This window comes from Salvelinus fontinalis, chromosome 5 (genome assembly GCF_029448725.1).
Source record: "Salvelinus fontinalis isolate EN_2023a chromosome 5, ASM2944872v1, whole genome shotgun sequence".
Lineage (NCBI taxonomy): Eukaryota > Metazoa > Chordata > Actinopteri > Salmoniformes > Salmonidae > Salvelinus > Salvelinus fontinalis.
The window spans coordinates 26284213-26304590 of record NC_074669.1 but is presented as its reverse complement, the minus strand read 5'-3'; the positions used below and the strand labels follow the sequence as shown (position 1 = coordinate 26304590).

General features: G+C 45.7%; 3 protein-coding genes across 6 annotated transcripts; 1 reads left to right on the top strand and 2 right to left on the bottom strand.

Annotated features, from left to right (window-relative positions):
- Window positions 1-1491: 1491 nt before the first annotated feature.
- On the bottom strand, window positions 1492-10412 carry paics (phosphoribosylaminoimidazole carboxylase, phosphoribosylaminoimidazole succinocarboxamide synthetase). Of its 4 annotated transcripts, none has more exons than XM_055923038.1 (15): window positions 9967-10412; window positions 8970-9470; window positions 8826-8879; window positions 8155-8730; window positions 7824-7895; window positions 7002-7153; window positions 5651-5687; window positions 5273-5470; window positions 4438-4616; window positions 4045-4224; window positions 3779-3892; window positions 3542-3625; window positions 2565-2745; window positions 2143-2301; window positions 1492-2044 (listed from the first exon to the last, which is right to left on the bottom strand). In XM_055923038.1, the coding sequence occupies exons 1-15, from the start codon at window positions 10376-10378 to the stop codon at window positions 1878-1880; spliced, it is 3066 nt and encodes a 1021-aa protein (XP_055779013.1). In that variant the 5' UTR covers window positions 10379-10412; the 3' UTR covers window positions 1492-1877. The 4 variants fall into 4 exon arrangements, with proteins under 4 accessions (XP_055779013.1, XP_055779014.1, XP_055779015.1 ...); XM_055923039.1 differs by having other exon boundaries at window positions 10009-10411; XM_055923040.1 differs by lacking the exons at window positions 7824-7895; window positions 8155-8730; window positions 8826-8879; window positions 8970-9470; window positions 9967-10412 and adding an exon at window positions 7230-7275.
- On the top strand, window positions 5971-14830 carry ppat (phosphoribosyl pyrophosphate amidotransferase). Its single transcript, XM_055923044.1, has 11 exons — window positions 5971-6555; window positions 10834-10900; window positions 11356-11562; window positions 11645-11757; window positions 11860-12005; window positions 12494-12566; window positions 12667-12818; window positions 13157-13284; window positions 13465-13686; window positions 13842-13962; window positions 14093-14830. Exons 1-11 carry the CDS (start codon window positions 6425-6427, stop codon window positions 14260-14262), a joined length of 1530 nt encoding a protein of 509 aa, XP_055779019.1. The 5' UTR covers window positions 5971-6424; the 3' UTR covers window positions 14263-14830.
- On the bottom strand, window positions 14819-20378 carry si:dkeyp-117h8.4 (uncharacterized protein LOC572032 homolog). Its single transcript, XM_055923043.1, has 10 exons — window positions 20011-20378; window positions 18655-18712; window positions 18412-18470; window positions 18257-18290; window positions 17970-18016; window positions 17360-17486; window positions 15488-17223; window positions 15357-15393; window positions 15218-15263; window positions 14819-15122 (listed from the first exon to the last, which is right to left on the bottom strand). The coding sequence occupies exons 1-10, from the start codon at window positions 20086-20088 to the stop codon at window positions 15092-15094; spliced, it is 2253 nt and encodes a 750-aa protein (XP_055779018.1). The 5' UTR covers window positions 20089-20378; the 3' UTR covers window positions 14819-15091.

The window sequence follows — 20378 nt, the reverse complement described above, 5'->3', positions numbered from 1 at the left end:
AGATTGATTTGAGAAACCATTTTGCCTATCATCCCCGATCAGGGGGTGCGGTAGAAAGGGCAATCCAATGTTTGGCTGTCCCATACGGATGACAAATACACCTTTTTCCCCAGAAGGCTTCTTAGCCAGATCTAGCCGGTGAAGCTGAACACTGTTTGAACCCAGGTGAGTTCGTGGTGGTGACAGACTTCAGGAGAAAAAGTTGGAAGGACCCCCGTTGGAGAGGCATGTACCAAGCTCTTCTGACCACCCTCACTGTGGTGATGGTTGCTGAGAGAGATTCCTGGATTCACGTGTCACACTGCAGACGAGTTCCTGATCCAGAAGATGATGGGCCCTCGCCAGTTCCAGTGGTGCATCGTAGCCCTCCTCTGCATTAGCACAGGAGTGCTAATAAGAACAGTAGGTTGTCCGCTTGTTGGAGACCTGACAGAGGTTGAAAAGTCCTGAGCCAAGGGGGCCAACACCGGTCAGTAGTTGTGGCCCAGAAGGAGATAGTCATCATAGAAGGAGTCTTTAGCGAAAGGGACCAACGCTGGTCAGGAGCAGTGACCCAGAAGCAGATGGTCATCATCGAAAGAGGGCCCTGCTAGGCCCACAACAATGAGGACAATTTGTTCTTATCTAGAGCAGAAATGGTTGCTAATCTTACATCTGGACAAAAAGAGGCCAGTTGGGGCCAGTTAAGGCAGGAGCTGGTTTACCGCTTGTGGGAGTTCCCATTCTTAGTGGAGATGCCACGTAACCCTGACCCTATGACGTTCTCTGCATTACACAACCACACAGTCCCACCGTTGTTGGCTAGGCCAGATAATACTTAACTCCCACCTAATTCAGTAGCAGGAGGGATGACAACCCCTTGGTGTATTAGAGGAGGTAATTATTTGGGTGAACTAGAATGCAATTGTATAATGTATTACAATGGATCCAATACCTGTAAGTTGACTGTTAACAATGCCGGCATCTATGGTACTTCAGTCTATAATGATATTATCCCTTTCAGAGGAGCTCCGAATGGAACTTATTGGTTGTGTGGAAAAATGGCTTACTATAGCATTCCCTCAAACTGGGGAGGTATGTGTACTGTCGGGTTTGTGGTGACGGCTATGAGAACCATTCCGAATGATGAGGGATCTGAAGGCTTTGTTTAATGACTACAAACCTCCTGAAATGAAGAGCGATAAGACATCCCTCACTGACATCACTCGCACTCTGGCACCTGCCTCCAGGTTCAAAGTGAAATCTATTCTGGAACCCTAGCCAAAGATTTGCCCAAGGCATAATTTTCCCCCAATCAATGTAACATTTGTGCCTGTGTAATTTGGGCTAAGATTAGCTTGCATTTTTTATGAACGCCCACAACAGTCACCACTTAATTCTGGCTAATTATATATTTGAGGAAACATTACGGTTTCATTAATAAAGGCTTAGATTGTGTGAATGTTGCTCATCCAATTGATATTCAGTGTAAAAAAGAAAACCCCATCCATCTATGGTTTTAATACTTTATCAACATTGTATTATGTCCAACAGGATGTAATGTTGCTACATATTACCACATTTTCAAAATAATATATTATTGTACATGTAGAAAAAGTCTTAAAACAGACACCACAGTTTATATTAATCTCTTTATTACCTTTATTTAACTAGGCAAGTCAGTTAAGAACAAATTCTTATTTTCAATGACGGCCTAGGAACAGTGGGTTAACTGCCTTCTTAAGGGAATGATTAGAGGAATGTGTTTTAGTGCTGATTTTACAGTTAGTAAACTATCATGGTAAACATTTCATTAGACATGACACACGGCCAGGCAGGGACCCATGATAGTTCCCATCTTGGAGGCCTGGCAGGGTCTGGAATGGTACAGGGGCTCCTCACAGGCTGCAGGCCTGCAGCTTCTTGTCAGCCTGCTTCAGAGACACCCAGGTGTTGAGCATGGAGGCTCGCAGTTTGGACCACACCAGGTGGTCACTGAGCCCGAAGATCTGAGCAGCAAACTGGGCCGCAGCTTCTGGGGAGAGGACGGTGGAGCAGCCAAGACCTGCGGGAGAGGAGCTCACAGGGTTAAGGTAAACACACAGATACCACACATGACTGAATAAACACAGCAAGAAAGACTGCATGCAGGGATGTACTCACCGCTCGGCATGCGAAGGGATGACCAGATGTCCTGTGCCCCCCAGTTGGGGGTGATAGGAGGGCAGTTGATGACTGGGTAGACGGTGTTTCCTGACATCACTGGACCAAGGCCGTTGCTTCTGCCCGCCACAGCCACAAACACAGTTGGTACTCCGTCACCTGGGAAAACACTGCACATTAGCTCATCCATCCTAATATAATGTTTTATGTTAGATAGACTTTGTTATAATGTTAGCCAGTATACTGCACAGTTACTCCACATACCAAGCCATTATTTAAAACACTTTCAGAAAAAATGTATATATCAGAATCTTCCACTCTCAATAAACATAATAAGCAAGCAATGGATTTTACAATGCATGAACAATCTACGTAGAGGGGTTGCCAGTAAGCTTAGGGCTAAAAGGCTTAGCTCAGCCCACCTTCATATTCAGCTTTGATGCGGAGAGTTTCATCTGGTCCTTTGTGTGCTGAGGTGACTCTGAGGTCACAGGGGATTCCGTAGGAGCCACAGGCCTTCCTGATCTTCTCACAGTGGGCCGTGTCAGAGATGGAGCCCATTAGAACCACCACTCGGCCACTGGCCTGGGGCTCCAGCAGCCGCTAGACAAAAACACACTGCCTGTTAGCCTCTACTGAATGCCTGGACTAACCTATTCCACTATGGGCTGTACTTGTACCGGGTCTGCAGATTGAAACAAACTTGGTTAATTTGACAGAAGTTGTGAAGGTCACAAAAGGTTCACCTGAAAACCTGATAATGTCTAAGTGATCACACTGGATTGGAACACAATCAACCAGTTCATGTTAAACTTTTATTTTTTTACCCCTTTTTTCTCCCCAATTTTGTGGTATCCAATTGGTAGTAGTTAGTCTTGTCTCATCGCTGCAAGTCCCGTACGGACTCTGGAGAGGTGAAGGTCGAGAGCCATGCGTCCCCCGAAAAACAACCCAACCTACTGCTTCTTGACAACGCACATCCAACCCGGAAGCCAGCCGCACCAATGTGTCGGAGGAAACACCGTACACCTGGTGACCTGGTCAGCGTGCACTGCACCCGGCCCGCCACAGGAGTCGCTAGTGCGCGATGAGACAAGGATATCCCTGCCGGCCAAACCCTCCCTAACCCGGACGACGCTGGGCCAATGGTGCGTCGCCCCATGGACCTCCCCGTCAGAGCCTGGGCTCGTACCCAGAATCTCTGGTGGCACAGCAGACCACTGCGCCACCCGGGAGGCCACCAGTTAATGTTAAACTACCTGATCCTCTATCAGTATGGGATGTTTATTCAACACAAACACTAGTGCTTGTCCTCCTGATAACAGCTGGTCAGCTCAGGCTCTTTTAGGCTCGAGGGCAAAAGGGCACAGGAGTAGTGGGATACACAAGGCTTGCCTACCTTCACGCTTTCAGAGACCCACTCAAAGTTCCTCTTCACCATCTGCATAGCTTCAGGAGTCACCTCCTTCAGGTCCCGGTACACCTGCAGAGAAGAGGAGAGCACACAGGTTTACACTACAGCTAATGTGGTGTAACTCAAAATATGAGGTAGTTAAATAATGGCAACATTAGGATTTTCCATAAAGGGATGGCAGGATGGGAAAATTGGACAGAGCTATGCAGGAGATCACCTCACCTGTTTGTCTTTCTGCTGACTCCGATCTCCCGCTGGCCACAGCCTCCAGGAGTCATTGTCAATCACGTCAGCAAGCACAATCTCTTTAGTGCTCACATTCACACCAAACTCAATCTGTCAACAAAAAAAAAAAAAAAAAAATTAAAAAACAATGACATTTTAAGGGAAGACATTAAATTCAAAATGCCCCAACATGACTTCCACATCTAGCTGGTAGCACTGTGCTACCTCCCATGACCAGCAGAGGGTGGCGCTGAGCTACATACCTTCATGTCTACAAGGGTGCAGTTCTGGGTGGCCCAAGCCCTCTCCAGGACCTCAAAGATGGCCACAGTGCTGCGGTTCATGATGTCCACCTCACAGCGGCCAATGGTGAGCCCAGCCAGAGATAACTTAGTTTCCAGCAGCTGCTCCTCTGACCATTGAGGGTCATTGTTGGCATCATCCTGGGACAAACACAAATGGTGACCAAGATAAGACATTGATGTAAATGGTAAAACACAGCAATATTTGTATGAAGGAGGATGAGTTGATGCACCTAACTCTCAATGTTGTCCTCTGAGCGGACAATGAATGTGTGCAAATCAAACCGGAAGATTGGATTATGGGAGAGGATATGTTTCTACCAGGCATGATTGGACAGAGAAATATACACACACCTTGAAGAACATTTCCATTTTCAGGGGGGAGAACCTGTAGCCCTCCTTGACCCCTGGGTTCCTCTTTAGAAAGGATCCGGTGGCCACCCTCCGACAGACCCACTCGATGGGGATCATCTCACAGTGGGCCGCCACGAACGCCTTCTCCGACTGCTGCCTCACAAAAGCTGTCTTAATGCCTGAGGGATAGGGACATCACAAGGTCTTACTCAGCCATTGATGATTAAATCAGATGTACTACTACTACTAAGGCCACGAAGGAAGCCAATTAACAGCCAGTCAGATATGCCATTGTCTTAGATGAAGGGGAGGAAAGAGGGCTAGGGTGGGACACATTCTGAGTTGCAACGAATTCAATTCCACAGTTAGGCTAACAACATTTATTTAAAAATTAATGCAACATGGAGTTATTTCTGATCAAGTAGTGTTTATTAACAGACTACTGTGATTTCAATGTCAAACACAGGAATGTAACATGACCTGGATACTCAGGACAGCTGGCCACTGTGCTCAGTTACAGACAGAACAATCCCTGATAATAGCTGTTTGTTTGCATTCTAGCCTGCAGACGAATCCATTCATGAATGTTGGCACACTTTAATGTCCCAGGACAATGTATATTTCTCACAGATCCAAGAAGCTTTCGAATTGATTACAAAACAATCTGATGTTCTCGACACTTGAAAGGATGAGAGGAGGTGTGGTGGAAGGCACATCTAAACAAAGTATCACACGCACCCACACATGCATACATTGCCAAACTAATCATTACATTTACATGTCATTAGCATTTACTAACTTGCATAATTGATAACAGTGTAGCCTGACGACTCACCCGCCTCCTGCAGCAACTTGAAAACACAGCTCGTGGTTCTGTTTGCTATCGCGGCCTTGCCCTCCATCTGGTCCTTCCTCGCCGCATTCCCTGCTGTGATTTGGTCCTTTGACTGGACCAAAACATGGCCTGGCTCATCTGCGAGCTCGAAAATCTGCTTGGTCTTTCCCTCATTTAGTTTCTGTCCCAGTTTCAGCTCTTCAAAACCAGAAAACAAAGACAAACAGTGAGTAACCCCCAACATTGGTTAATCGATATTTACGATCTGATTGCATCATCACTTCAATTTATCCATCTTCAAATTACTTGATGGGCCGTTTTGCAAATGAACAAACATAAGTAATAGGCCTACAAGTTGTACTTTAGTCGAAAACATACCTGATGGAGACGCCATGTTGGAAGACGATCTGCAACCCTGAAAAGTAAAGCAAGCAAAAATAGATTTAAATCAAGTGTGGGAAATGTACACCCAAAATATCGTATTTAGAATTTTCGCAACTTCACCTGCAACCCGTAGAAAAGTCAGCACAGAAAGAGGACTCTGCAGTGAGCGAGTTCGTTTTGCATGTCCTGGTTCACTGGGTGGGCGGGATTTGTTGTATTAGACCAGATCAAAGTAATGAAGGTCTCACCACGTGGGGCGAAAAAAGTTATGCCACTCATCACTACATATATCAGCGATACACTGGTTTATTTGTCTGAAAAGCCAAGTGTCGTTTTTTTTATTAGTATCGCTTGAAAACTTTCAAATACATCTCATTGCACCTTTATTACACAAAAAGACAGGGCGAATGATTGGAAATCTTGGACTAGCTGACATTATCAGTCAGTCTGAAAATCTATATCTTTTTTTCGTTTGTAAATTGTAGGCCTAGTATTTTCGCAATCTGCCACGAATGATTCCGTCTTGTCAGGGGCTGTCAACTCGAAGTAACGTTACTATTTAGCGAGTCAATTCAATAGGCTTCAAAGCAAGCATCCCCATTTTGTAGCCCTGTGCTAGGTTGAGCCCGTCTGTGTGTAGACGCTAACCAGCAAGAGGAAGCATACTTTCCCGCTAGCTCTATTTTTAACACGTGGTCAGTGTTTAAGCCTGGAATTGCACGCTGTGAGTGTGAAGTATACAAGCTCGAGACGCGCAGGGTCTGAAGAATGAGCGAGTTCGAAGAATCTGGCATCGGAGAAGAGTGCGGCGTGTTTGGCTGTGTTGCAGCAGGGGAATGGCCAACACAACTAGAAGTTGCCAAAGTGTTAACTTTGGGACTTGTAGCGCTACAGCACAGGTGAGTTGATGTTTTCTAGCTAGAACGTTTACATAGCGCCGTCAACTATTTTGTATAGCCATCCGCTAATCACAAATTCCGACTATCTTTCCCATAATTGATTATACACTTGCTTTATCAAACCCTCAACCCCATTGTGCAACTTTCACTGAGAAAATACATTGGAGGGAGCGGTCAATTTTTCAGAACAACACATGATGTGACGTCAAACGTTCTTGATCACTTCTTGCTAAATTAGACATTTAAGTATTACTTTGTTTCCGGTGAAAGTATGGACATCTCGTTCTTGGATTCCAGACTAGCGCTGATACATTTATCCAATGGAGACTCAACTCAATATATTTCGTAAAGGCATTGTGTACCACAACTTTCAGACTCTTATTGTATACAACAGTCAACTGGTTACAATGATGTTAAAACATCATTTTTCACATTCTGACGCCTACCTGTTTTTCTCGGAATGAGTCAGAGGCTGCCATGGAACAGACTGAGTTGATCTCTATAATAGGAATGTATTGATCCTCCTCTTTGTACTGGAAGTCAATACTCTCAGCACAGCTGCCCCCAGTGTCATGCCTTTTCACAGGTCTATGTGTATCTAAAAAAACAAACAAGGAATCAATAGGGTCAGTACATCAGTGATTGAGTTGAGGGGGTTAAATGCCTTTACTCACTTTTTACTGAGTGTGGAAGTCTGTGACACATGGGTTGTGTTCACACAGGCAGCCCAAATCTGATGTTTTTTCCACTAATTGGTCTTTTGACCTATTTAGTGGAGAGAGAAAAATATCAGAGTTGGGGCTGCCGTGATGTACAAAAGAGCTATCTGGCGCAGATTCTTGACCTTGGTCCTCTCAGATTCTTGACCTTGGTCCTCTCAAATTGATTGTGCTAATGTGTTCGGTGAATATTTCAAAATGTGTACAAAAGAATGTGATCTCTTCAGATTTTGATGACAGATTGTAATCTTCATTTAACTGGAAACACTGTTCTACATTTTGAACAAATGGATACACATAAACCATATTGCAGTTTTGTAAAGGCCAATGTTTTAGCCTTTTCTCAGCAGTTTCCTGACTCCTTACCAACCCACCCTCTCATGATTTGATTAGGAGACTCATTGGCAAGTCACTGGACTGACTCACCCAGTCACACTGTCCATCGTTAGTCTGTTACTGAGCCTTTGGTCACGTGTGGATTTTAAAATTAGATAGGACATTCTCGTGATGTGAGAAACATAATTGTTGAGGGAGTAGGTACAATTTAACCTTGATCCAATGCGTTCCTCTTCAGCCCTCTTTTTGCTGTCAGGTCCTCTCTTTTATCCATCTCAGCATTGCCTGTAAGGAACCAATAGGCATATGACGAATCAGTGTTAATGCACAATATCAGAACCTCTTTTCCTCCACCAGGTTCTACTGTCTCCGACTACCAGCTTTGGGGCTGATGGCGGTTAATTTTGAATCTGGCTATAAAATAGAGATGTGGGAAATGTCTGAACATGTAATGGCTTGTTTGTTATCTAATATATGGTCACCACTAAATTATATGGAGTGACCCTAGGTTTATCTACAATTGCTATCTGAGTCACTTTTTTACCTGTGTATGCTCGTTTGTCCTCATTCCTGGGGATAACCTCATAGCTTTGAGCTGTGTAAGAGTTAACTGGACGAGTCCTCTCTTCATGTCCCATTCTTGCAGTTGCTCTATCTGACGACATGAAAATGGCATCTTTGCCATCCTCGTACCCTATCATGGCCGCCCCAGCCAAAATGGCACCAGCCTCTGCTTGTTCCTCATATCTCATGGTAGGTCCACTATCCGACCTGGTCAAAATGGCATCCACCTCATCATAGAACCTCATAAGGTGGCGTGGGTCCGTGCCGTCAGCCCTTCCCCTCTGTAAGGAGCGGTACAGGTACTTGAGGTTCTTGTATTTGGTGTGACACTGCTTCCAGTCGCGCTCCACCCCCTGCTGCAGTAGCCGGCAGGAGATCTGCACAAAGATGTCCCTCTTTCTGGTGGAGCTCTGCAGCTGCCTGCACACGCCCTCTTCAGACCACACCTGGATCAGTGCACGCACCTCCTGGTCACTCCAGTTCCGTCCTGTGTCGGACACTGTTACCACGTGGAACTGCTCAGAGCTAGACTGGTCCAGTGGTGATATGTGGGCCTCTATTAGGGTGGGAGACAGAATAGTGAGTGGGCAATGGGCATAGCTGTTAAATTTCAGAAGGCATTTCTGCTGTAGGTTATTTGATTACACATACCTAATTCCCTTTGATTTTGGTCTGTGTCCAGCTCATAATCGTCACTATTGTCATCTGAAAGAGACATTTGTTCCAGGACTGTAAGAAGTAGAACTAAGACTAGGCAATGTACTGATTCAGTATCATCATTCATTAAAACCTCACCATCAATCTCAATGACCAGGTCTCCTTCAGGTGCTGTAGACTGTGTCTGGCCTCCAAGAGTTTCCAGCCTCCCAGCTCCCTGGTCAACATCTGGTCCTCTCCTCTGCATATCATGGTCCCCATCCTTCCCATCAAATCCCCTGTCCAGCAATATGGCCTCCAACTCATCAAAGAATTTCATGTACCTTCCTGGGCCGGTGCCGCTGCTGCCTGCAGCGGCCTGGGCGCTCTTGGCCATCTTGTACTCATACTTGAGGTTCTTGTATTTAGTGCGACATTGTTTCCAGTTGCGCACCACTCCGAAACCTCTTTGCATGCGGCGGGCCATCTCCTGGAAGATGGCCTTGTTGCGTAGCGTCCCTTTCAGACGCTGCCGGACGTGGCGGTCAGACCAGACACACAGCAGAGCCCGCACCTCCTCATCTGTCCAGTGGCGGCCCCCCTCCGGGCCCACGCATTGGGCGTAGGGGGGAGCCCCATGAAGAATCTGACACGGGCCTCCTAAACGAACACACACATACGCTTACACTTTTAAAGGAATGTGAATCAAGGGATACTTTTTTGATATTGTCTGTTACAAATACTCAGGTTTATTTAGATTCAGTGTAATCCTTTTCTAGGCTACTGGTATGTGACTCCAGTTGTGTCTGAGTCAACATCTTGGTCACAAAGCAGCCTCTGAGGCTTCTTATTTAAATGAGGGATCATTTAAAGACTGCTAGTTAGACTACTGCTGCATATACTAAACAACTTAAGATTTTATACTACATTTATTAGGCATAGTCTATGGTCCACTGTTTTTCTGACATTATCTTAACAATCCTTCACTCACAGTTAGTGTGTTGGGATGTCGCAGATCGTTTTATTTCATTGCTTCCTATAACCTACGCCAATTGCTATATACTGTAATTCTTTCAAAGTTTCCATATACAAATATTTTGTAAGCACTTGTATATTTCTCTCCCAATATCACACTGTTCCTGTAACTCCGAGTTACCTTCCTGCATTGTGACTAAGGAAGAGTGGGCCTCTTTCTTACTGGTCAGATCCTCCTCCTCTTCCACCAAGTCACTTGGGGTCATTTGGGTGTCCATCATGGCTGTTGCCCCCTGATTGTAGTTGGTGAATGTGCCTGGTGATTCAGCCTTCCTGGCTTGCAGTCCCAGCCTCCTGCACTGTGCTTGACACTCCCTCCAGTCCCGCAGCACGCTGAGCCCTCTCAGCTGCTCTGAGATGCATTCAAATGTGGCTCTGCTGCTCACGCCTGAATGCTGAGCTGCTCCCAGCTCCCCCCACACTGACAGAAGAGCCAGCACCTCCGCTTCCCCCCACTGTCCTGCTGCTCCTGTCTCCTCTACCTCTACCGTCTCTTCTTCACCTCTTCTTTGTCTCCCTGCTCCTCTCTCCATGTTTGAGCTGACCTGGAAACGCTTCTTTCTCTCCCAGCCCCCCTTCCTCTGCTGCCCGGTTCCCTAGGCAACCAGGCGTTTAAGCCTGAGAGGAACGCCCACGCAGCCTCACTACTGGCTTAAGCTTTGTGATGTGGGGGAGGGATGGACTGTAATCCGAGAAGCAGCTTGGCAAATCGTCTGCAGCGCAAGGCCACTCCATATAAGGCAACTCCACTGCAGATACACACAACCCCCATCCCCCCCCTCCGGTCTACAACACTTCTCCTTCACCAAAACGGTTTAGTCTGCCCCAAGGCATTATGCATGCATAAAAGCTGGCCTCTAACATGTTGCATCAAGCAAAGTCGAGTTGGTTTGACTGTAAGAGATTTAAGGACCGCTGTGTCATTGTTGCAAGTGTTTCCACCTCACTAAAACTCATTCAAGCAATCTATTTGTTTTTGTTTATTTAGGGGTCAGGAAAGTGCTGGAATTGTCACAAGCAATGGAGTCAACCCACCAACGTACAACACCCTCAAGGTACAAATGTGTGACAAACAGAACCATTCAGTATGGAAACATGAGAGAGAAACAGCTACAATCCCACTCATTCTAGATTACAAAGACACTCAACTTGTCCTCTAATTTACACAACATCCCACCAGTGGCCTCAAACTAGGCATAATGCTATCACCCCCCCCCCCCCCCCCCCCCAAACAACAAAACACCTTTTTAAACCCTTCCATTCGTGGGAGTTTCAGTCCTATTAGTTAACTAAAATCTCAGAAGTACAAGGAGAGAACACACTGTATAGAAATGAGACACTTGTAGCATAACTGGCATGTGATATCATCACCTAAAGCTTTACTAATCACAGTTTGGCTACATTTCTTTTTTTTTTTTAAATTGAGAGCAAAGTTCAGTGTGTGTGTGTGTGCCCAAGATGTCCCTGTCTGCCTATGTGTTGTGAATAGCTACGTCTCTTCCCAACTCAGGGAATGGGCTTAGTGAACAACGCCTTCCCACCTGAGAACCTTCTGAAGCTGCGCTATGGTAACCTGGGCATCGGGCACACGCGCTACTCCACCACGGGCATCTCTGAGCTGCAGAACTGCCAGCCCTTTGTGGTGGACACACTGCACGGCAAGATCGCTGTGGCACACAACGGGGAGCTGGTCAATGCAGCCGCACTGCGTAAGAAGGTAGGTTGTGTTGTCATATCCACGACCTTGTGTGTGACTGCTGTGTGTTTTTGTTTTAAATGTACATTACTGTGTATGGCAGGTGATGCGTCACGGCGTGGGCCTGTCCACCAGCTCAGACAGTGAGCTCATCACCCAGCTGCTGGCTCTGACTCCACCCATGGAGGAGCTGGATGCCCCTGACTGGGTGGCCAGGTTGGTTCTAGAACCTTCTATTCCAATAATACCCCATCTCCTCTTTAACCTCCTGTAACACTCTTCTTCATCTTGATTGATTGTTTATTCTCGCCATTGCAGGATAAAGAACCTGATGCATGAGACCCCGACATCCTACTCGCTGCTGGTGATGTACACAGATGTGATCTATGCTATCCGTGACCCGTATGGAAACAGACCCCTCAGTATTGGGCGCCTCGTCCCCATTTCTAAACTCCACACTGCAGGTATTTTTGGTCCTCCCTTAGTGCTGCATGGTATTTTTGGATCTTTTGATTTGTGCATTTTTGATGAACTAATCTATGAGCAGGGTTACTAATCTATAATTGGATATATTGGCACCCTTGCACTTTGCAATGGAGCAGAGTGTTCTGTTTTCTCTTTTCAAAACTGGTTGAATGGCAGGTAAGGTAAATTACGTATGAATGAGAATCACTTGCTCCAACCAAATTAATTTGAATTTTGAATAATTTAGTCCAGGCCATTTTGACTGAAAGTGAACAATCTAAATTTCAGTATAGAATTTTTCTTTCTTGGTCCTGTGCAGTAGTAAATCAAACAAATACATGTCTGGACACCATTTTTATTTTATGATGTCTACTTAGAAGAAATAGTGAATTGTGCAAGGGTGCCACTGCCAATATATTTGACCACAACTGTATAACGAGGTGGAAGAAGATGGATGGTTGACAGGCCATATTCTGTCCTCCGTCAGGTGCTGGCGAGGGGGAGACAGAGGGCTGGGTGGTGTCATCAGAGTCCTGCAGTTTCCAGTCCATCGGTGCCAAGTGAGCTCTCATCACCACGGTTACCGTTCTCTTATTGCCATGGCAATGTGTGTGTGGTCCTGTGGCTCACAAGCCTCTTTCTGCTCGGTCTGGTCCTCAGGTACTACAGAGAGGTGATGCCTGGAGAGATAGTCCAGATCTCCAAACACGGTGTGAAGTCCCTAAGCATCGTCCCTCGCCCCGAGGGAGACCTCCCTGCATTCTGCATCTTTGAATATGTTTACTTTGCCAGACCAGATTCCATATTTGAAGGTAGGCATATTTAGAAGTTGGCCTAGCTAATAACACTAAAACTGATTTGTACTTAGTCGGTGAGAGTAGTGAATAGTTCGACTGGGAGATTACGGCACAACTTTAAAAAACACTTATTTAACTAGGCAAATCAGTTTAAAAAAAATATTGTTTACAATGACGGCCTACCGGGGAACAGTGGGTTAACTGCCTTGTTCAGGTGCAGAAGGACAGATTTTCACCTTGTCAGCTTGCGGATTTGATCCAGCAACCTTTTGGTTACTGGCCCAACGCACTAACCACTAAGCTACCTGCCTTTGACCTGATGCCAGAGCACCTGTTTCCTCCTGGTGTTTCAGGTCAGATGGTGTACACGGTGAGGCAGCGCTGTGGACGTCAGCTGGCCATTGAGGCCCCTACAGAGGCAGACGTGGTCAGCACTGTGCCGGAGTCTGCTACACCGGCTGCACTGGGATATGCACAACAGGTGAGGCAGCATGGTAAAACACACTGATCAGGTCTTCTGTTTTCCATGACAATTTTTTTAATGTAGTCGCCTATAGGACGTTTTGATAAGTTGCATGTCTTGACTATTCTTTCATGCTGGGCATGTATTCATGTGCTCCTCTTGGGCTTCAGTCTGTACTATTCTGTTCCAATTCTGCAGTCGGGACTGCCGTACGTGGAGGTTCTGTGTAAGAATCGCTATGTTGGGAGAACGTTTATTCAACCAAACACACGCCTCAGGCAGTTGGGGGTGGCCAAGAAGTTTGGGGCACTGACAGACAACTTTACAGGCAAGCGAGTGGTGCTCGTTGATGACTCCATCGTCAGGGGCAACACCATCTCCCCCATAATAAAGCTCTTAAAGGAAGCAGGAGCCACAGAGGTGAGTGGCCCAGAGTTGGATCATTATCAGCCCTCTTTATATCAATTATACTGCAGGTAATCTCTCCTCGTTATAATGGTTGAGTACTATACTAAGTCTGTTGTTGCGTTGTTTGTAATGACCATTCATTTTGGTTGCTTACCTCCCTCCTATAGGTTCACATCCGTGTTGCCTCACCACCCATCAGGTTCCCATGCTACATGGGCATCAACATCCCCACAAAAGAGGAGCTGATTGCTAACAGGCCTGAATTTGAGGACATTGCTGGCTACATTGGTGAGATTTGGAACGCTACAAAGTTCATGTTTTTGAGAGTAGTCCCCTCTAGATTCACATTTTGATCTGTGACTTGAGACATGGTTGGCTAACACCAGTTGTGTGTGGCAAACTGTGATGTGTTCTGTAGGTGCAACCAGTGTGAGGTATCTGTCGGTTGAGGGCCTGTTATCAGCGGTGCAGGGAGGAATCCCCTCCCTCCAGGGGAAGGATGATAGGATCAACACCAATGCCAGCAGGAGAGTGGGCCACTGCACCGCCTGCCTCACAGGAAAATACCCTGTGGAACTGGAGTGGTGACTGACCACAACCCTCCCAACAGGTCATCAGACACAGCTGGCGGTGCTACAGTAGTGCCATAGATGACCACAACCAAACCGTTCTCTTGATCACACTACTGCTGTTTATTGTACTTAGTCCTGAATCATTTGGGGGCATTAATGCTGCCATTCTGGCAACACAACCTTATGCATGTCAATGTATTACATTTGAACCCAGCCTTTTCATTCCACGTAAGATTACATTCCATTGTTACTTAAAAGCAACATTTTGTGAGGTGAAAGCAGCTGTTCCAACCCCTCATTTCTATCGTCTCATTGGAGAGATGTACAAGTTGCCTTATCAGCTGTAAGACGCACAAGACTTTAAACAAAATGTTTAGTGGAAACAACTTGCCTTCATTTCACATAGCTGAAAATACATATGCAGACCCGTTTAAAGTAGTTGAATCCTTTGTCTCCCCTATTTAGACTAATCACTATTCTTCCTGTAAAGTACATTTCAGATTATTTTCTATGTTGATCATAATTAGATTTTCCCTATTGTGATGTGATAAAATAAATGCATACAGCCAAAAGGTTTTCAAACACTTATTTTATTAAAGTCATTTAGTATGTATTTTATGCATATATCCATTCAAAAAGAGCTATTGTTATCCCAAGGTTCCATAAAATAGATAACTTGACTATTTAAAAATTAAAAAAAGACCTTGTGGGAACACTGTTCATTGTAACATGACTTAATAATTGGAACATCAGAACTGTTTAAAAGCTGATATAAAACAGCAACAGATATTTAAGTCAGGCATATCAACCAAAGGTAGAGGTGCAGGTCTTTCTGTGGGTTGACATCATTTATACAGAAGCCGTCTCCGAGAGAAACTGGGGAAAGAAGGCTGGTTAACATGAGAAACAAAATGCATCTTCTATGAAAGATTAACGACAACACAAAACAGACTGAATAAGGTCATGGTTACCTTGGCGAACAGCCACATTGGCACTCTGCCTTGACAGGTGACGTTCCTGGGGGGAGAAAGTCTCATCAGAACTGAATACATTCATTGCAGTGGTCAAAGTTCAGACTTTTATTTTCCCTGAGAAACAAAGCAAACAAACCTTGATGAATCCCAACAAATCTGTTGTATTTCGCTCTCTAAAACAGGAGACAGGACAGCAATGTTACAAAATATAAGGAAACAAAATACTGGTGTTCTGTATGTACATTGTCTCTGTGGAAAGACCCTTACACAAGCAGGAGAGGGCTGATCAACATGCAGGCCAGACCAGGAGCCTGCAGCTTTCCTGACTGCTGCGTCTGAGTGGTGTTGGTGATGGGGGCTGTGGCGGATCTGAAACAGGCTGGCCCTATGGGGGCTCCAGGCGTGGGAGTCACAGGAGATGTACCTCTGGATGGAGGATAGATGGGTGGAGGACAAATGGCTGTCTGAGCGATTCTGGCACCTGATCATTTCTATCTGGCGGAGAGATCCTGGTGAGTACAGGCAGGAGTTGTCTCTGAAGCGTTTGGACTCTGGGGAATGTTCCTGGACCAGCTCCCTGCGACGCTTCCTCATGACAGAGTGGTAAGGAGACAGGGCCAGGGCAGCCAGAGCAGAGGAGGAGGGGCCTCTGGTGGTCTCTGCTCTCCTCTCACACATGCGACAGGAGGGGACCGGTTTGCCCTGACAGACAAGCTTGTGGTAGAGCTTCTGGAAGTCCTTATCGATCTGCTTAGTGGAGTTCCTTAGACTGATGGATGGGGAGAATGAATCCAGGGAATAGTGTCGCTGGAGCTTTGGCTGAGCTGCCCTAGCAGTAGACTCCTGATGGGGGAATCGAGATGAGTGGACTTTCAGTTGGGAGGTACTGCAGGCGTCCAGGTGGTGGAGCTTCCTGGGTGACATCAGAGGCCTCTGAAAAGAGGGGGAAAACGCAGGGGAAGATCTGGGTTCCACCGTCACCATGTTTCTCTGATGATATCCAGCAATGCCTGATTTGAGGCTTCTATGGCCAGTGTTAGGAGATGCACGCTGGCCTTCCCAGCTCAGCAGTCTGGCTCTGTAGGGACTCTGTGCTGATGAGGAGCGGTAGGCAGACCTCTCTGTGTCTGAAGACATGCCCATACTGACCACAGGGCGTACTGCTGTGCAAATCCTCTGACTGGGGACTGTGGGGGGGGCACACCTCAGAGATGGGCTGCTCAACCCTCCTGCTGTGGAAGGGCCTTCAGATCTGTCAGGACTAAAGACAAGGGTAGTATACCTAACCCTGGTGAGTGGGGCAGAGGACATAGACACCGTGAAGGTTTGGTTTAGGGGTGCCTCATCTAGCTCAGGGCTATCCTGTAGGGAGGAGTCTGCAGAGGGAGTGGAGGAGGCTGGGGAGGAGAGAGCAGAGGGAGGGGAGGAGGGAGCAGAGGGAGGGGAGGAGGGAGCAGAGGCAGCAGGACTGGAGCCTGCAGAGGAAGGACACGAGGAGAAGTCCATCAGTGGAAAAGGGCGAGATGGTTGTCTGTTTCCTGAATCTGTCCGCTTCCTGGGTGACTGCCTCTCTGCTGGCCACTTCTGGAGGTTGACCTTGGTCTGTGAAGGAGGATAGGTGCCGTTTGTCCTTTTGAGGTTAAACTTTGGACTCTTGGGGTTACTCACATTCAGTGTGGTGTTCTGAGATGTTAGGAGGATGGAATGGCTATTGTTGAGGTCAGGCTTTCTGTGAGCTGGTCTCAGGGTGCTGTTGAAGGTGCGGTTATTGAGGTTTCTGTTAGACGACCACCTGAGTCTGTGGTACCTCCTTAGCACCCCTACAGCCGCGTCGGACATATGTTGGCGCCTCCAGGCCTCTCCTATCTGACTGAGCATGCTGGGATACAGCTCCTGTAGAGTGCTACGTTGACTGCTCAGAGAGCGCTCCAGCTCCCCATCCTGCTCCTCTGGCGCCCCCCACAGGTTACTTCTAGTCTCATTCACCTTGGAATTATCCACCCCTGTTGGAGGCAATATAAATCCAATTTATTCATCAGAAATTTCAAAAACAAAATAGTGCTGCAGTTTTATTTCATGTTTACTTTAAAATGTTAAATTCATAAGTCACTAGGGTTTATGTTGAAATAATTAACTTACAGTGGCTGTTCTCGGCAGCCTGCTGCATAACAGAATCATTACTGGGGGCAGTGACAGCACTCGTGTCTACAGCACCCTCATCGACACAATCATTGTTGGCATCATCCTGGTGGTATGAGATGTCCATCTGTTGGAAAACATGAGAAGTACAATAAGATTTATTTTTCCATGGGGTTTTGTTATGTGTATTTAAACCCTATTCTTGACAAAGCTACTGTTATTTCTACTACTATAACATTGCATTTTAGTTACACCGCTTATATATTTATGTACTGGATTCTTGACATATCTGGATTACTGTTACGGTGCCATTTAGGTTAATTGGATTCATTCGGACATTAAGATTTTATATGTATTGATTATTCGCATACTTGTCGACCTTTTTCCACATTGTTAGGAGCTAGTAACATAAGCATTTTGTGGCACTCGCTATAACATCTGCTGAATGGTGTAGGCGACCAACAACTTTATGCTATAGTAATGTGAACTGTTAACATCTGGTTGGACTCTAGTCTCCAGACAGATCTGTTCTGCCCACAATCAGTTTTCTGTGTGTGTAGGTCATTACTCCGTAGATTGGAAGAACTCCAATTAAGTAAAAGTAATTTACCTTGAAGTCTCCAGTGGTGTCATGTGGCCTGTGTATTTCAGAAATATCTGAAATAACAAAATATAACTTGAATATAGATTTAGATCAATAGAAAGAAGAGGAAGGGAAGCGCTACTGAGGTACACTATAGTATATTTTGGTAGATAGAAGGTGCTCTTTGGTAAAAGGTGTAAATAGGTCATCAAAAAGAAAGGAGGACCAAGGCACTCTTCATAAATTTAGATAGATTTAGATCAATTGAACCAAGTGCACATCTCACAGAGAAACAACATGTTGTAGTTCCCTACCTCCTAGTGACAGCTCTGCCAGGCCAGCATCACTCTAAAGAGAAGGTGGATAAGAGGTGTGATCCAGAAAAAGATTCCTCAGAAAAATGTAAAGTCAACATAAACAGAAAACGTACAAAGTGGATCTAAAAAAAATTGCCACAGAATTTACAAACCTTTGACAATTCCAGCTTTAACAACTCCAACTCTGACTTGAACATGCAACGGCTCACATCTTCTCCAGCCAATGACAGGATACATGAAAAAACAAGAAAACATCAAGGCATGGAACCAATGCCAGATGGTCCAGATGGTTTACCCATCAACATAAAGCTGGCTACTTGTTGTTGACAAGACTAAACAATTATTCTTCAAGCACTGAAGGTCCACAGTGCAACCATAAACTGACTTTTGTTTACCTTTGGGAGTTATGTCCTCCAGGTTCACCTCAGTCCCATCGTCATGCAGCTTTGAATACTGTTGAGTCAGAAAGAGTAAATACAGGCACATTTGGTTGTTTCATCTCATCTCTTTTCACAGATAACGATGAGACAGCCTTTCAGGAGGAGGTCAGAGACCTGGCCGTGTGGTGCCAGGATAACAACCTCTCCCTCAATGTGATCAAGACGAAGGACTACAGGAAAAGGAGGACCAAGCACGCCCCCATTCTCATCGACGGGGCTGTAGTGGAGCAGGTTGAGAGCTTCAAGATCCTTGGTGTCCACATCACCAACAAACTATCCTGGTCTAAACACACCAAGACAGTCGTGAAGAGGGCACAACAAAGCCTATTCCCCCTCAGGAGAATGAAAAGATTTGGAATGGGTCCTCAGATCCTTAAAAGGCTCTACAGCTGCACCAGAGGGCATCACTGCCTGGTATGGCAACGGCTTGGCCTCCGACCGCAAGGCACTACAGAGGGTAGTGCGTACAGTCCAGTACATCACTGGGGCCAAGCTTCCTGCCATCCAGGATCTCTATACCAGGCATGCCCGAGGAAGGCCCTAAAAATTGTCAAAGACTCCAGCCACCCCACCCTCTGGTACCGCCAACTCTAGGTCCAAAAGTCTTCTTAACAGCTTCTACCCCCAAGCCATAAGACTCCTGAACAGCTAATCAAATGGCTACCCAGACTATTTGTATTGTCCCTCGCCTCTTTTACACTGCTGCTACTCTCTGTTCATTATCTATGCATAGTCACTGTAACTCTACCTACATGTACATATTACCTCGACTAACCTGTGCCTCGTTATGTTATTTTACTGCTGCTCTTTATTTGTTGTTATTTTTTACTCATCCATTTTTTTTTTACTTAACACTTTTTTTTCTTAAAACTGCATTGTTGGTTATTAAGGGCTTGTAAGTAAACATTTCACTAAGGTCTAAACCTGTTGTATTCGGAGCATGTGACAAATACAATTTGATGTGGTACATGCCTAGTAGTCCTGAGTGCCATTGATGAGGGGTGTGCATTGTTGGAGCATTTCGTCCCGTGGCCATAAGGGGGGTGATGGCGAGAAAGACTAGCTACTACCAAAGTGAGTCGCTATATACGGTTTGAAAACTGCATCTGCTCTGCTACTATTAGTTAGTTGGCTAACACCAAAAGAGGGTGTCTTTTCTAACTATGATTACAAAATCGTCAGAAGAATACGATCTACAAAATAAGCAAACTTCTAGTTACAGTTACGGGCTCACGGCAGTTACAAGTTAGCCAACGTTAGCTAAACTAACGTTCCCTAACGTTAACTAGCTACCAGTCCATTTCCACCTACCTTCTGAACGATTCTCTCCAGATTATCAGTGTAAATCTTGACATTGTTCTGAAATTTATTTTTGACGAAGTCGTCCATGTTGTCAGTCTTTATCGATCAAAACAATAAAACGAAAAACTTTTTATTCCCCTCATTTGTTTGCTTCTCTCTGAGTCAAGGGCTCTGACTAGCGGAATACAGCTTCGACCGGAAGTAGTTTTTTGTAGCAGGTTAGAATAATTTAAACAGCACGTTAGGATAATTCATGTGGTAGGTTAGGAGACAGGTTAAGATTATGAAAATGTTTAGGTTTTAGGGTTAGCAAAATTGCTCTCCTAACCTGATGCAAAAATTCCCTTCCGGTCGTAGCTGTACTCCATCTAGTCACG

Coding starts and splice junctions, on each gene's coding strand:
- ppat (XM_055923044.1), top strand. CDS start 6,425: ATGAGCGAGTTCGAAGAATCTGGCATCGGAGAAGAGTGCGGCGTGTTT. Junction 13,285..13,464: donor CACTGGGATATGCACAACAG/GTGAGGCAGCAT, acceptor CCAATTCTGCAG/TCGGGACTGCCGTACGTGGA. Junction 13,963..14,092: donor GGACATTGCTGGCTACATTG/GTGAGATTTGGA, acceptor TGTGTTCTGTAG/GTGCAACCAGTGTGAGGTAT.
- paics (XM_055923038.1), bottom strand. CDS start 10,378: ATGGAGAGAGGAGCAGGGAGACAAAGAAGAGGTGAAGAAGAGACGGTA. Junction 3,893..4,044: donor GCACCCTTGTAGACATGAAG/GTATGTAGCTCA, acceptor TTTTGTTGACAG/ATTGAGTTTGGTGTGAATGT. Junction 2,302..2,564: donor CATCAAAGCTGAATATGAAG/GTGGGCTGAGCT, acceptor GTGTTTTCCCAG/GTGACGGAGTACCAACTGTG.
- si:dkeyp-117h8.4 (XM_055923043.1), bottom strand. CDS start 20,088: ATGGACGACTTCGTCAAAAATAAATTTCAGAACAATGTCAAGATTTAC. Junction 18,713..20,010: donor TGGAGAGAATCGTTCAGAAG/GTAGGTGGAAAT, acceptor CTGACTCAACAG/TATTCAAAGCTGCATGACGA. Junction 18,017..18,256: donor GGCAGAGCTGTCACTAGGAG/GTAGGGAACTAC, acceptor TTGTTATTTCAG/ATATTTCTGAAATACACAGG.